Source organism: Aristolochia californica, unplaced genomic scaffold, assembly GCF_029961685.1.
Source record: "Aristolochia californica isolate CCGP_79_NKW_82.1479 unplaced genomic scaffold, dmAriCali1.0.hap1 SCAF_7, whole genome shotgun sequence".
Classification (NCBI taxonomy): Eukaryota; Viridiplantae; Streptophyta; class Magnoliopsida; order Piperales; family Aristolochiaceae; genus Aristolochia; species Aristolochia californica.
In genome coordinates this window covers 30,166,373-30,182,041 of record NW_027182268.1, presented here as the reverse complement: position 1 = coordinate 30,182,041, position 15,669 = coordinate 30,166,373, and the positions used below count along the sequence as shown (strand labels likewise).

The following is a 15,669-nucleotide window of genomic DNA, read 5'->3' as shown; positions in this document are numbered from 1 at the left end:
CTCTTGGATGTGTGGGTCTTCCATGGTCGTATGGGCTTGGGCCACACTTGGATCTGTGGGCCTTTGTTATGGTCCCGGATCTGACACATGGATTCGTAGGGAGGAAGATGATAAAGACAAAAATCAAGCTGAAGGGAGGCTTGAAAGCCCTAGGTTCTTTGAGGAGAATGCACACCCCTGAGCTTGTTGAGGAGAACTCAAAACCCTTGTTTACTCTAAATAAATGTTTGTCTTTCTCATTACTCTTACCCCTTAAATAGGATTCACCCTTACAAGGTTTAAGATAAAATATTAAAAAAATACCCCTATAAATAAAATATTCCAAAAATGCCCCTATGGCCTATTAATTCTTTAATTGAAATAAAATAAAGTAAATTAAATAAAAAATTAAAATAATAATTTTATTACGAGCATAACATTACACCCCCAAGGAGAAAGAGCGTGTCCTCAAGCTTGAAGGTAGGGTTTGCTTGTCCATGCTGACGTCTCCCCCTGTTCTCAAGTATCAACCGTGGTATCTGTGTCAGTCCTCGAGACTACAAAACTAGAGCATCCAACCAGAGAAACAATTTTTATTTTTTTTGTTTTTTCCAACACTGCCAGCATCACTTGCTATAGCATACCCCAATACAGATAAGCAACAAAACAACAAGTTGAACTATCAATTGCTCCAAATTGGCAACTTTTGCTTTGATATGAACAACCCTTGTGTGATCTGCCCCAACGGTTGCCTCATTGGCAAAATGCAGCATGTTCCCGGTAACATCAGTCTTTGGACCCAATTCATGTTAAGCAAATTTCTCAGCATTCTTGACTAAAGTACCATGAGTGTAAGCACTGAATAGACATAAGTAAGTGACCTCATCTAGTCCAACGACATGAATTTCCATTGAACCAAACAGTTCTAGTGAAGTTGTGCATAACCAGCAACTTTATCTATGGATCCCTTACTGATGAAGTTCTCACAAACAGCAACATACTTCCGTTGTTGAAGTCTTTTCTACAGTCATAGACCAATATTGTGGGTGCCTGTGGTAGCAGCAACAACATTGCGGGAATTCTGTTGAAAGGAGTCACAAAGAGCAAGTAGTGCACTCTGGGGAATTTCTGTAGTAGCAGCGTGGAAGTTGGCAATCCTTGCCATATATGGCATCGCTATTGCTATCAAAAGGACAACAAGGATTGCTTCAACTGTCCCAGCTGCGCCAAGGCGATGACCATCAGCTCCCTTTGTTGAAGACAATGAATAAGCTTCTGAAAACCTTTGTGTAGAGCCCAACAACATTATTGTCCATGAGACTATCCAGATATTGATTTGTGTTCTATCCACAGTATGAAAAATCATTATCCACAGTATATTCTTCACCATTTCTAGAAAAACACAACTGCAAAGCAAAAAAAATCACTTTTTTCAGCAGTGGTTTTTGGCTGTCAAGCAGCAAGTTTTGGTACACTGCCACCATTTTCATCACTTGTTGATGGCTGGACAGCAGCAATATTTTTTTGCACTGTAGCAGCCTGTGTCCTTGGCTGTCTAGCAGCAATGGGTCCTTGGCCCAACAGAACTGTTGTTGGTGGAAGAACTCATGAGCCTCTCCCAAATAGAAAACATCATGTACTTCATCGCATTTAGCCGCCACTTCCATCAGATCTGTGCGTTCTTCCACTCTATCGCCTTAGATGTCATGTATTCCTTGATATCATCCTTCATCTTCACTACCTCAGGAGCCACAAAGTAGAATTTCCCATCTTGGCACATCCCGAGCAGATAAGCTAATGAGCAAACAGTCCTACCATTTGCCAGATCTCCCACTAAGGCAACACTAATGCCATCCAATTTGCCTATCTCTCTGTTGATCGTATACACATCCAACAGAGCCTGTGTAGGGTGCTGTCCTGGACCATCCCCAACAATAATAACAGCTCTTCTGGCAGCGCCACTTTCAAAGTACCTCATGACAATTATATCCGAGTATCCTTTGACACTTCTTATGGTATCTTCAAATGTTTCTCCTTTTGATGCTGAAGAAAATTCCCTTGCATTTTTTGTCGTCAAAACTTCTCCACCCAACCTTTTCATGGCCGACTCAAAGGACAATCTGGTCCTAGTTGAAGGCTCATAAAAGAGAGTGGCCATGAGATAAACCCTCAAAATTTGACAATTAGAAGAATTTTTAGCTATCTTTTCCATTTCCCACGCTACTGCAAATATTGCATTGAGAAGATCTCTATCAAATTGATGAGCCTCAATTACATCATCTAGTTGAAATTCCCAACTACTCCCCCCCCCCCCCCCCCCCCCCCCCCCCCCCCCCCCCCCCCCCACTGAATAAGTTGTAATTATTCCAGAACCTGAGCAAAAGCATTGAATTCCTTGACCAAGTGACATTCTTTCAGTTTGTTCTTCCAACCAGTCCATACATGGCAAGCCTCGTTGGAGTGATGGAAATGGACTTCTATACAGAAAGTTATGAACCAGAAAATGTTTACATAGAGACCTTTTCTGCACTGTAATAGCAGCAGCCATTGGACAATTCGTCCTACTATCCAACAGCAAATATGGAACCCAAAAAATTAAGCCCCACATTTTCAATTTGGCAATGAACATACACACAAATACTATGTGCATCAGCAGAAAAACAAATCCCCCCAATTTTTTTTAGCATTCCCGGAATTCCCAAAAAAATTCCCCTCTTGCGTTTCAAACCCAAAATTTAGGATTCCGTAAAATTGTTTATGTTTCTCTGCTTCACAGAACAATTTCAACGCCATTGGAGAGGAATTTGGTAAAACATAAAGAGATTTGAGAAAAGAGAAGACGGAATTTGGAGAAATTTGTCGTAGGAGTTATCCCAATTTTTTTGGATGTTCGTTTTCCGTTGTGCTGTCGTGACGGTGATATGCCCCATTTCCATGGATCAGCCACTAGATGATCTCTTCCTGGTTCTGGATCTGAAGACGTGAGGATAACCAAGCATTCGAAGGAAGCTTGCACCTTAGGCCTCGTCAGAGAGAGAACCCGATCTAATTTGTAAGTATAATCAATGCTTGGTCTTTCATTAATTAGACGTCCCTATAAATGGAATTAGGGAATGACACCAACAAGGGCCCAAGCAAGAGGCCATAAGTTTCAACCGAATTACAAGAAAACCCACTAATGAATTAAAAGTGCAAATTACATAATCCACCCTCTTTGTAGACTAGTTAATCTAGATGCTATGGAGTCCATAACATCACTCCCCTCCTGGAGAACGAGCTTGCCCTCAAGCTCGAATGTAGGTCTTGTTGCTCATGCCGTCGTCTCGATACATGCACAAGTTTCAACCATGGTAGCTGAGTCAGCCCTCTGGACTACAAAAGTAGAGCATCCAACCAAAGGAGCAATAGACAACACGAAAGGCTGTGACGGTTCCTATGAGGCTGCAGCAGTGTCAGTCTCCGTCCACGGAATGAAAACCTCCCACACACCGGTATACGATGAGCCTGCTGATGTAAGAGTTCCTGCAATACTAGCTTTAGAATCTACGACTACGTCCTGGTTGTGCTGTCTTATTGCCCCTTATAGCTGTGATAATTGAACCAAATAATCCCTTTTGTCTCGCATTACTGCTAGGGGCATTTTGCATAGGAATAGTGTTCTGGTAAAGTAGGCTAATGGATTCCAGCTTTCGGTATATGTCATTCCTAAAAAAAATAGAGATGAAAAGGATTTCTTGATTTGCGTTCACCAAAATGAGTTCTTCTTCCGAGGCACAACAGAAAGATAAATTCAAAGTTGAGCTTGAATTTGAATTTGAAACAGTCAAATCCCTCAAGTGTCCAGTAGTAAGGATAAATCTAGAAGAGACCTTATTTTGATTTTGCCACTTGTAAACAGTAGTATTAGACCAATACCAGAACTCGGACTGGAGACTGTTGATGCCCACCAGCAAGTCCCTGGAACTTTTTCGTATTGTGCACTTTTTTAACCCCCTGCACCAGATGAAGTAAGGAATACAAATGTGCAGCTTTTTTAGAACAAACCAACACAAGTGATTGCTTTGATATTGTTGCATTACTCATCTGCCCTTGGTTCAAACGTGGACTTGAGGCAATGTATCCATGGCCAGATGTATTTTGCTCATCGAGAAGGTGCAGGAAGAGTGCTTTTGCAGGTTTTTTACAGTGGAGCCCATAGCTGCTGAGTGGATTTCTAGCTTCTCCATCAAGGGCCAAAATGGATGAATCTTTTAGGGTTACCAGAAAAATATTTTTCTGAGAGCCATTGGAGATGCTATTCTCAAATTTTAAAGCACCAGTAGATGGTTCAATTGAAAAACGTCTTGGAGACAATATGGTAGGCTCTTCCATCTCAATTATCGAAATCGATCCTTCATCAGATCCAATGACAAGTTTCCCTGCAATGGAGTTCATATGGATGGACATTACAGCTCATATAACCTTTAGAAGCTTGATGTCATGAATGTTGCTACTGCATCCTTGCTTTGTACTTTCTTGCTCAGGTTTGAATGTGAAATTGCAGATCATTCCATGCTGATCTCCAGAAACAAGAACCCGAGAATTGATGTCATAGAACACAATTGTCACTGGAACACTACTCAAAGAATGAGTAGCATCCATATCACCCAAAAAAATTAACACAATATGTTGACATGGACTGTTACCGCTAGCGAAATGACCCAAAATAGCCACCAGGTTGCTGTAGGCATTCATCAGAATAGAATCTCTCCTTTGCCCTTGTGAAAAAAAATTGTTGAGGGCAAACATAGCCACCAGGTTGCTGTAGGCATTCATCAGAATAGAATCTCTCCTTTGCCCTTGTGAAAAAAAATTGTTGAGGGCAAACATAGGTAAGGCCCTCGGCTGCTTGAATTGGAAGATGGGCATGATTCTAGAAGGATTAATTAACCACGTTGGCTTTGTCTACCAGCCATTAACATCATGTTGAGGCATTACTTCGAACAACTCCCCGACATTAGGAGTCCCATTGACGCATGGAAATATAGGTGCGTAGAGAGAGAGGGATGCATGCTCCACTGTAAGAAAGGGTGGAACGACAATTGCAGACCTGATTTTGTGCCTAGCAACCACGAATGGAAGGCCATTTACAACACCCTGAACAGGGGCCTCATCTTGTTGAAGCCATTTCAATTCAAAATCTTCTGTGCGAGACCTCTCTTCTTCCGCCAGAGCTTTCAACTTCAAAATTGAAATCTTTGGGTTTTGGTGGGTGTCGATTCGTAGAAGCCAGCAATGGTGCTTGTCTATAATTTTCAAGCCCCGTGCCAACTGCTAGCCCGTCGAGCTTGAGATGTTGTGGACGGCGAACAGGATGAACGAGTGGCCTAAATTAAGAACATTTCTACTTCTCGATGAATATGTGTCGAGGTTCCACTATGACAAAGTAGGTTTTCAGTTTGGAAGTCACCTCGCCATTTGATTTTGGACACTCGGGAAGTTTGGCCAAGACAGCAAGCTCTCGGATTTTTGGCGTCTTTGGTTCAAGAGAACGTATGGCGTCCAGGGAGAAAGTGTTTGATGGCAAAAACCCTTCCATTTTTGCCGACGAATTTTGTGGGGAGGATCCTTCCAATTTCGGACATGTGGAGTCCCAATTTCAGACGTCACCGTCACTGGAGAAACAGAGGGTTCTCTAATTTCTGGCATTGCCGATTTATCTGATTTTGTTTTTGAGGCACTACCCGGAATAGCAGAAGTCTGAGCAATATTTGCATCAAATTGAAGAGTGAGTTGATGATAAGCTCCTGGATTTCCTTAAGACCAATGTGGAGTGCAGCGTAGTGGTTCAGTGTTTCGATCAGAAATTCCTTCACCAGAGTGTGACAATCATTTAGAGAAGATGATTCGTCGACGGTGGTCCACTCTGATACCAAGTTAATATACCCCGTTTTGATGGATCAACGACCAGACGATCTCTTCCTGGTTCCGGATCAGAAGATGTGAGGATAACCAAGCTTTCGAAGGAAGCTTGCACCTTAGACCTTGTCAGAGAGAGAACCTGATCTCAGGCCTCGTGAGAGAGAGAACCCGATCTCATTTTCAACTATGATAAATGCTTGGTCTTTCATTAATCAGACGTCCCTATAAGGGGAATTAGGGAATGATGCCAACAAAGGCCCAAGCAAGAGGCCATAAGTTTCAACCGAATTACAAGAAAACCTACTAATGAATTAAAAGTGCAAATTACATAATCCACCCTCTTCGTTGACTAGTTAATCTAGATGTTATGGAGTCCATAACAGACAGAGAGTGAGGTTGAGAGGGAGAGTGAGAGTCTGGAAGCCAAAGCCCACAGTATTTTCTTTCGACATCGCCGATGGAGCCTCCTCTTTTTCCGGTGGTGAACAACAGCCCTTTGAGGTTTCGGTGCGGGGAGCTTTTCTGAGACAGAGAGCTCTTGGATTTTATGTGTTTTTTGTTTGGGGAAGTGTATGGCATCCCGTGAGAAGGGGTTTGATGGTGAACCCCATTCAGGATTTTTTGAAGAAGGTTGTGCTGAATACTCTTCTAATTTTGAAATTTATGAGTCCCCGCCGTCTGATTTCCATGCCCGGGATGACTCTAGAAATTTTAGTGTCTCCTATTCTTGGAGACGTTTTTTGTCCAATGAGAAAGGTTTGTTGCTTTCCGTGAGAAGGCACGGGACTTTTGCTCCGCATCCTTTCTCTCTGCAGCCCCTTCATGCATCACTATCATTTGTATTTATCTTTTGAGTCTGTCGAGTTTCTACTTCAGAATTGGCAATTGTTCAAACTGCTGCATGATTTGAGTAATTTTTCTGTCAGTCTCTTCCTGTGGTTGCCGACCTCTGAGCACCACTTCCCTCAACTCATTATGATGTTCTCCACTGTGTTAACCTATTCTGATACCAAGTTGTTATGGTCCTGGATCTAACACATGGATTCGTAGGGAGGAAGATGAGAAAGAAGAAAATCAATCCGAAGGGAAGCTTGAAAACCCTAGGTTCTTTGAGGAGAACGCACACCCCTAAGCTCATTGAGGAGAACTTAAAACCCTTGCTTACTCTAAATCAATGCATGTCTTTGTCATTACTCTTACCCCTTAAATACGGTTCACCCTTATAAAGTTTAAGGTAAAATATTACAAAAATACCCTATAAATAAAATATTCCAAAAATACCCATGTGGCTTATTAATTCTTTAACTGAATTAAAATAAATTAAATTAAAGAAAAACAATTAAAATAATAATGTTATTGCGTGCATAACAACCTTCCTTGGTCATGTGGGGTTGGGCCCTATCTTCTAATACTCTCCCTCAAGCAGGGAACATCATGAACTCCTAGCATGCTGCAAATATTATATAGAATCTTTTTGTATAAAATGGTAGTCCTCCATATCCTCCAACACTCCCCCTCCTACTGGTGCTCTTGTTCATGAGGCCCAACTGACATAAGATAAGTGAGAGTCGAATCACTTCAAGTCGTATGACATTGCTCCATAATCCAATCAAATAGCTCATGCTGAATGTTCGTCATACTCCTATACATTGTTGCAAAGGATAATAAAAAAACTCCTCCATCACCGTGTCCCTCCATAGGACAACGTCTCTCAAATGGTTAGAGTAATAAATGACATTAATGGGGGGAAGTAAAATGATATGTTGCAATAAACTCATCCATTATGGTGTCCCAATCCGGGCACCGACTGTCATGGTGTCTCAACTGCAATATGTTTGAGAGTCAAATAAATATTGGTATGAGGAAAGATACTGAGGCCACCTCTTCTTTAATAATAATGTCTCATCCAAAGAGACATAATACTAGCAGCTGACATGGGCTTGGGCCCATATAATATGAATCAAAATAATCCTTGTAAAATTGACCCATGAAATAATTTAATGCAAATATCTGTACCAAATAATATGCTAACCAAAGAATAATCTATCAATACTTTAAAAGAATAATCAAGCCAAAAAAATTACCGAGTTGTGCAGAGTCAAATAGTAGATCAATATATCTGAGTCACTGCAGAAATATGTATAAACTTTGATCTAGACATGTATACCGAGGCAAAAAATAAGTGGGCCATGTCAGAGTTGATTCACTGAGGTGACCCGGACCGACTTGACTTGGTCTGAGTTGGTTCGACCCGTTGGATGAGCGAACCAAATAAGTTTGGGTGCGTCGCTGTTTTGCTAGGCCGGTCCGAGTTGGCCAGAGTGGTTGGATTTAATCAGCTATTCCAACTTAGGAAAAATTATAATTTTGCAATAGTCCATCTTCTTCCTCGATGTCGAACAGAGTGAAAACAACAGAGCAAAGAGAGATCATCGTGACAATCTTCCTCTCAGTGAGAAGTCATTGTCTTTGGAAATGGCAACGACACTGGCGCACTAAATAACAACAGAGAGACAACTTCGTAGAGAATCGGGAGTTTCCCAAAATAGCAATGTAGCAATGGATCAGCAGAGATTTTTTTTTCTTCGAAGATAGTTGCATCCGACTGATTCTATCCAAACAAGAGTTTCCAAAATCAGCAACAAGTTTTAGGAAGATACCAGCAGACAACAAGCATCTACTCTTCCCCGTGGTGCTGGAGAGCAGTTGTCTTCCAGAAACGGCAACCAAGATGGCGCTTGGCAAGCTCGGCGGTGATACTGCCAAAGGAAACTTTCAGATGAAGCAATGAACCTACTAAAAAAGGCTGGATCAGAGAAGACAAGCCAACGATGGAATTTTTGAAATCTGCTATAGCTGGAAAGTGACATGCCGAAAATATAACTTGTTGTAGTAGAGTAATCAATAATTCTACTGGTAGATAACTCGGTAAAAATAGAACCTTGGCAGAATGGAATGGCAGAGAAGTTTTCAAAAAAAAATAATAGGAGAGAGAAGAGACTCTTCCGGATTAACAACGGGAAGATATGATTATATCTTCAGAAGATAGATTTCTACAGTTGGAAATTTTTTCTAGATTTAGATTATAAATAGGTGCAGAAATCAGCAGCAGACATTGCAATACCTGTGACCTTCCAATACAGAGGCAACCATGGACAACAGTTAGAGGAAGAGCATCAGCAAGAATTTTTTCTCTCTGCCTGCGTGTGTTTCTCTCTTCACTAGTCTCTGAGATGGCGCCCAACGGTGCAGGTCAGCCCGACTATGGCGACGGAAGGTCTGGACTCAGAAGCTCTCAAGCGAACGTCGAGGTGCACCCGTTGGCATGTTTGTTGTCCAGTCGAATTAACTCAGACTGGATTCACTTGATATTCCAAAAAAAATTATGAGAATCTGACAAAGTAATGGATGGGCAATCTGGAAAAAAATACAACTAAGGAATGTAGGTACTAAAAAAATAAACACGAGCAACAAAAAAAATTATGGGAAAAACGAAAGAGAATGAATCCTGAAAAAAACTGTAGTTAGAATCTTGAAAATCTAAGCTCTGATACTATGTTGATTTTTAGGACTCCATGGATTTAGCTCATGGAGAAAAAGAGAGAGGGAGTCACTGGGAGAAAACCAGAGGAAGAAGAGGTTATGGACATGATGTCCTAACCCTCTCCTGAAGCTCTATTTATAGATTAATTAAACTATAGTATTACAATAATACCCCTGAACTTAGGGTTTAGGGTTGAGGGTTTTAACCCTGGAACTTTAACCTAATTATATCAATGCCATCTCTATGACATGACCCGTTATTTACCATCCTGCCATCATTGTATGGGCATGTAGGCCTTCACCTTGGTCTATGGGTGTTATGCACCTAGCCAATACTACCCAAAAGACCGGTCTGTTAGGAGCGGAAGACATAGGTACATAACCCATGACCACAACATCACACCCACACTCGCGAGAGCCGACGTCCACGGTGGCCCACTTGTGATGGCCTACTCGAGCGATGGCCCACTCTAGCAATGGCCCATTGGTGTTGGAACACACTCAGGTCGCCCCTTCCACTTAGCGGTGGCCCAATGGTGCAGGAACACACTTTGGTCGCCCCTCCGGCTAGGTCGCCCCCTCCGCAAGCTCTCCTTCCGGGATTCGAACTCGTGACGTAGCGCTCCTTCGCGGGCCGACATCCACGGCAGCCCACTCTAGCGACGGCCCACTCCGCCAAGGTTGCCCCCTCCGCACGTGCAGTAGCCTACTCCGTCAAGGTCACCCCCTTCGCAGTGCCCCCTCTGGGATTCGAACACGCGACGAGGGAGCTAGCTCTTATACCAGTTGTTACGGTCCCGGATCTGACACAAGGATTCTTTGGGAGGATCTGAGATCTGCCATGGGTTATGGGTCTTCCAGGCATTACTATAGGGATATTAGAAAGACATGGGGAAGACGAAGATCAATGGAGGATGAAAGAATACGTGGATTTTTTAGGAAAACCTTAACCTTGGATCTCACCTCTTTACGCTAGATTTAACCTAATTCTTAATACTTCAATGCTTGTGTTTCTCATTACTCTTACCCCTTAAATAGGGTTCACCCGGTTAAGGTTTACAATAAAATATTCTAAAAATACCCCTATAAATAAAATATTCCTAAAATACCCCTGTAACCTACAACTGAAATAAAATAAAGTAAATTAAAGAAAACAACTAAAATAATAATGTTATTGCATACATAACATTTAATGTTATTGCGTACATTACATTTTCCTGGACAACCGCAAAGGAAGTATGATCCCTATTCGAACATGTATAACATGGGATGGAGGGATCACCCCAACCTTAGCTATGGGAATCCACAAGTTAATCAGCATGCCACTCAAAATCACCCAAGTTACCAGCAATATAAGTAGCCATATCCCCCTAAACAACAACCGGGCCAAACTTCGAATACTGGTATGTCTTTAGAAGATATTGTTAAGTCTCTTGAACTAATACTTTGCAATTTCAACAGGAGACAAAACAATTTCAACAAGAGGGAAGGGCTAGTATTTAATGTTTGGACAATCAAATGGGCCAGATAGCAACCGTAATTAGTTGACTAGAGGCACAAAGTTCAGGGAAATTACCCTCTCAAATGGTAGTAAATCCAAGAGAAAATGCAAGTGCAATCGTTTTGAGAAGTGATAAAGGAGTTGAGATTCCGGTAAAGGAAGCCCCTGCATCATCAGAGCAAGAAAAGGAGAAAAACTTCATTGTAGACAGGAACTTTTCCAATGATGATGACGTACCGAAGCGTAAGTTTCCACCTCTTTCTGATTATAAACCTGTTCCTCCTTTTCCTCAGGCTTTGGCAGATTCTAGAAAATATGAGCAAAACAAATATTTATATGAGACTTTCCACACATGTGAGGTAAATATTCCACTTTTAAATGCTATTAAACAAGTGCCTTTTTATGATAAATTCTTGAAGGAATTGTGCACAATTAAGAGGAAAAAAAAAACTTAAAGGATGTGAGAAGGTGAGAGCAGGGGAGAATGTTTCTGTAGTTATTCAAAGAAAATTCCCTGTGAAGTGCAAAGATCCAAGTATGTTTACTATCCCTTGTATGTTAGGTAACATCAAATTTGAGAAGGCCATGATAGATTTAGGATCTTTGATTAATGTCATTCCACATTCTATATATGCTTCTTTGAAAATTGGACCCTTGAATAAAACTAGTGTTTTGATTCAATTGGCTGATAGATCTAATGCCTATCCTAAGGGTGTAGTTGAGGATGTTCTTGTGCAAGTAATTGATTTGATTTTCCATGCTGATTTCTATGTGCTTGATATGGAAAAGGGTGACCAAACTGCTCTTATTTTGTTAGGAAGACCATTCTTAAAGACATCCAAGACTAAGATAGATGTTCATATTGGCACACATACAATGGAATTTGATGGTGAAATTGTTAAGTTGAACATTTATGATGCCATGAAATAACCTAGTGATGATAATAATATTTATTATATTGATGTGATTGATTCTTTCGCACATGAAGTTTTTGAACTTGATGGAAAAAGATGAATTGGAAGTTGCCATTAGTAGGCATCTTGAGAAAGAGAATGAGGAGTTAGCCTTGAGTTCTGATTTGCAGGACTCTGTTGCAGCATGGAATGATATTCCACAATTACAACAATCAGGTAACATTCTTTATATAACATTGCCAATTTCTAACAAGAGGCCTTTACCCTCTGTTTTGCAGACTCCCACTTCAGATTTGAAGCCACTCCCCAGTCACCTCAAGTACGTGTTCCTTATAGATGGAGGAACGTTACCAGTTATCATCTCCAATAAACATAGTGCACTACAAGAAGAAAAGCTTGTGTAGGTCCTTAAGGAACATAAGACGGCTATTGGTTGGACAATTGCAGATATTAAAGGAGTTAGCCCTTCCACATGAATGCATCGTATCTTACTTGAAGAGGGAACAAAGTCTTCCCGTCAACAACAAAGAAGATTGAACCAGCTCATGACGGATGTAGTGAAGAAGAAGATCCTCAAACTTCTTGAAGTTGGAGTGATTTATCCTATTTTGGATAGCACATGGGTCAGCCTAGTTCAAGTGGTTCCTAAAAAGACTGGAATAACTGTTGTGAAAAATCAGAATGATGAGTTAGTTCCTACCCATGTTCATAATGGGTAGCAGGTTTGTATAGTTTATAGAAAATTAAATGCTATAACCGCAAGGACCATTTGCCTTTGATTTTTATTGATCAAATGGTTGAAAGGTTAGTTGATCATTCTTACTATTGTTTTCTTGATGGTTATTCAAGTTATTTTCAGATTGCAATTGCTTTGGAGGATCAAGAAAAGATGACTTTTACATGCCCATTCGGGACTTTTACATATCGTCTCATGCCCTTTGGTCTTTGCAATGCTCCAGCCACTTTCCAAAGGTATATGGTGTTGTAAGATAGGTCCCAAAGCCCACACGACCAAAGAAGGCCCACATATCTAAGAGTATTATAAGATGGGCCACACAACAAAGGAAGGCCCACAAGATGGGCCTAAGCCCATCAGAAGTAGGACCCACCATGAATACCACAAGCTGGCATCCTTATTACATAGGTTGGAAGATCAAGAAGGACTCACAAAAAGTATCTTTATCTCATAGTCACGTCCAAGAAGAGTTTTAGTTTGAGTTATGTTTGTATTTTATCTATATTGAGTTATTTAATTATGCTAGGACTTATCTTTAAGTGTTAGAGTTTGGGTGTAATTGGGACAAAGATAGTTTTATTGTAATTGGACTCTACTACCTTCCTATATTATAAATAGAGGTTCATGTACTCTGATTATAATAAGTCAATGAATTGTTTATCTTTTCCATAAATTTAACATGGCATCAGGGCAGGTTATGTGAGCTGACGTGGTCAACCCTATTAAGCACCTAGCCAATACCACCAAAAAGACCTGCCTGTTACGAGCAGAAGGCATAGGTACTTAACCCCCGGACCATAATAGTACACCCCACCTTCGCGAGCCAATGTCCACGGTGGCTTAACACTCAACGACGGGTGCCGTGTCAAGATCCCATAATCCCTTACAGTGACCACATCTAAGGCTCGTGACACCTGCGTCGGGACTCCCCTCGGGGATTCGAACTCGCGACGTGGGAGCCCGCTCTGATATCAAATGTTAAGCACCTAGCCAATACTACCCAAAAGACCGGTCTGATAGGAGCGAAATGCATAGGTACTTAACCCCAGGGCCATAACAAACCCACAGAGGTAATGTGATCATTTTCTCTAAACCCTCAACCCTATTTCTAGGTTTGTAGTTATTTTTTTATTCCCTACACCCGTAGTTTAATTTCTGTTTTTTTACCTCTATACGGAGTAAAATATATTGTAAATTATATATTGACAGAAATATATTTGAGTCTACTTTCCAAAAAAAATGATTTGTTCCAATCAGAGTTATCTACAGAGAGAAAACGATATTTGAATAAACGAAGGTCAGATTGCAAAATGGTTCAAGCAGCTGCATCAAGATTCAACTTCTAAGGTATTTTTTTCTATCAAAAACTAGAATTTATATGGAGAAATGTATATAAAAAGATATATCTGTAAATTTATTATTTTATCTATTCAACCAATTTTTTATCTGAGTTATCTACAAGGAAATCAATATTTGAAGCAGCAAAGGTTAGATTGAAAATGAGGTTCGAGCGGTAGCAGAAAGCCTCAACTTCCAAGGTATTTTATGCTATCAAGAAAGAGACTTTATATGGAGAATTATATATCAAAATAAAGATATGTAAGTATATTTTCTTACCTATTCAACCAATTTTGGGTATGATTTTTTTATAAGGATATATTTATCTTGGAAGAGTCAATGGTCATTCTGGAAAAACAGGAGAAACGGTACTTAGTTCGGCCAAATGACCGAGATCGAAATATATCATATTATTTATCTTCTGATAATTATATTTTATGAATTTAAGTTATACTTTGATGAAAGGTATTTAATTCTACTTTCAGAAGGTGAAAATTCCATGTCAATCTGATATATATTGAAAGATATATTCGCACTAGAAGAATCAAAAGTCATGCATGTATCCTGTTACATTGAAAAATCTGAATTTAAGCCAATTGTTTTGTGTCACTTTTTGATTGCTATATCAGAAAAATATCTCACTTTTCCATGGTTTGAGGGCTTATTACTACATCTCTGTTATTTGGGCTTATTGAGCATCTATGATGTTTGGTTCAAGCTGGGATCACTGCCATTATCTCCCAACTTGAGGAGGAGAAGTAGAAGAAATACAAGAAAGAGGTATTTTATTGCAGATGTTGTGGTTAAAGTTTATGTGACCAAACTATTCAAGAGAGGGGGAGCTCAAATGAAGCATGTGCATCTAAGAAGAAATTTTTATATCAAATTATTTTATGGGTTCTTTTACAAACTTTATTATTTGGTTCGTGTTATATGTGTTGGAAGATGGTCATGTTATATTCAGTTGTGGCTATTATGTCTCTTTGGGACATTCTTATTGAAGAAGAGGTGGCCTCATACCATTATTTATTTGTCCCCATCAAAAATATCAAAAGTGTCGATGGTTGGGATTCCATGACGGAGGAACTTAATACCCCATCAAAAATATCAAGTGTCAATGGTTGGGATTCCGTGATGGAGGAACTTAATACCCCGTAAAAAATATCAAGTGTCAATGGTTTGGATTCCATAACGGAGGAACTTAATACCCCGTAAAAAATATGAAGTGTCAATGGTTTGGACACCATGACGGAGGAACTTATTATTACATCTATACCCCCCTGAATTGGCCAGCTGGGTCTTAAGGAAGAGAGCACCAGCGTGAGGGGGAGTGTTGGAAGATTAGAGGACTGCCTTTTTATACAAAAATATTTTATACATCATTTGCAGCAACCTGGGAGTTCTTGATGTTCTCTCACCCTCAGCTTGAGGGGCAGTGTTGGAAGATAGGGCCCAAGCCCACACGACCAAGGAAGACCCACATATCTAAGAGTATTATAAGATGGGCCACTACATCAAGGAAGGCCGACAAGATGGGCCCAAGCCCATAAGAAGTATGACCCACTATGAATACCATGAGCTGGCATCCTTATCACATAAGTTGGAAGATCAAGAAAGACTCAAAAAAGTATCTTTTATCTTATGGTCACGTCCAAGAAGAGTTTTAGTTTGAGTGATGTTTGTCTTTTATCTATATTGAGTTATTTAATTATGCTAGGACTTATCTTTAAGTGTTAGAGCTTGGGTGTAATTGGGAC

At 40.3% G+C, this 15,669-nt stretch overlaps 1 protein-coding gene across 1 annotated transcript; it reads left to right on the top strand.

Annotated features, from left to right (window-relative positions):
• Positions 1 to 11,007: 11,007 nt before the first annotated feature.
• On the top strand, positions 11,008 to 11,854 carry LOC137937290 (uncharacterized). Its single transcript, XM_068782371.1, has 2 exons — positions 11,008 to 11,278; positions 11,487 to 11,854. The coding sequence occupies exons 1-2, from the start codon at positions 11,008 to 11,010 to the stop codon at positions 11,852 to 11,854; spliced, it is 639 nt and encodes a 212-aa protein (XP_068638472.1).
• The last annotated feature ends 3,815 nt before the right edge of the window (positions 11,855 to 15,669 follow it).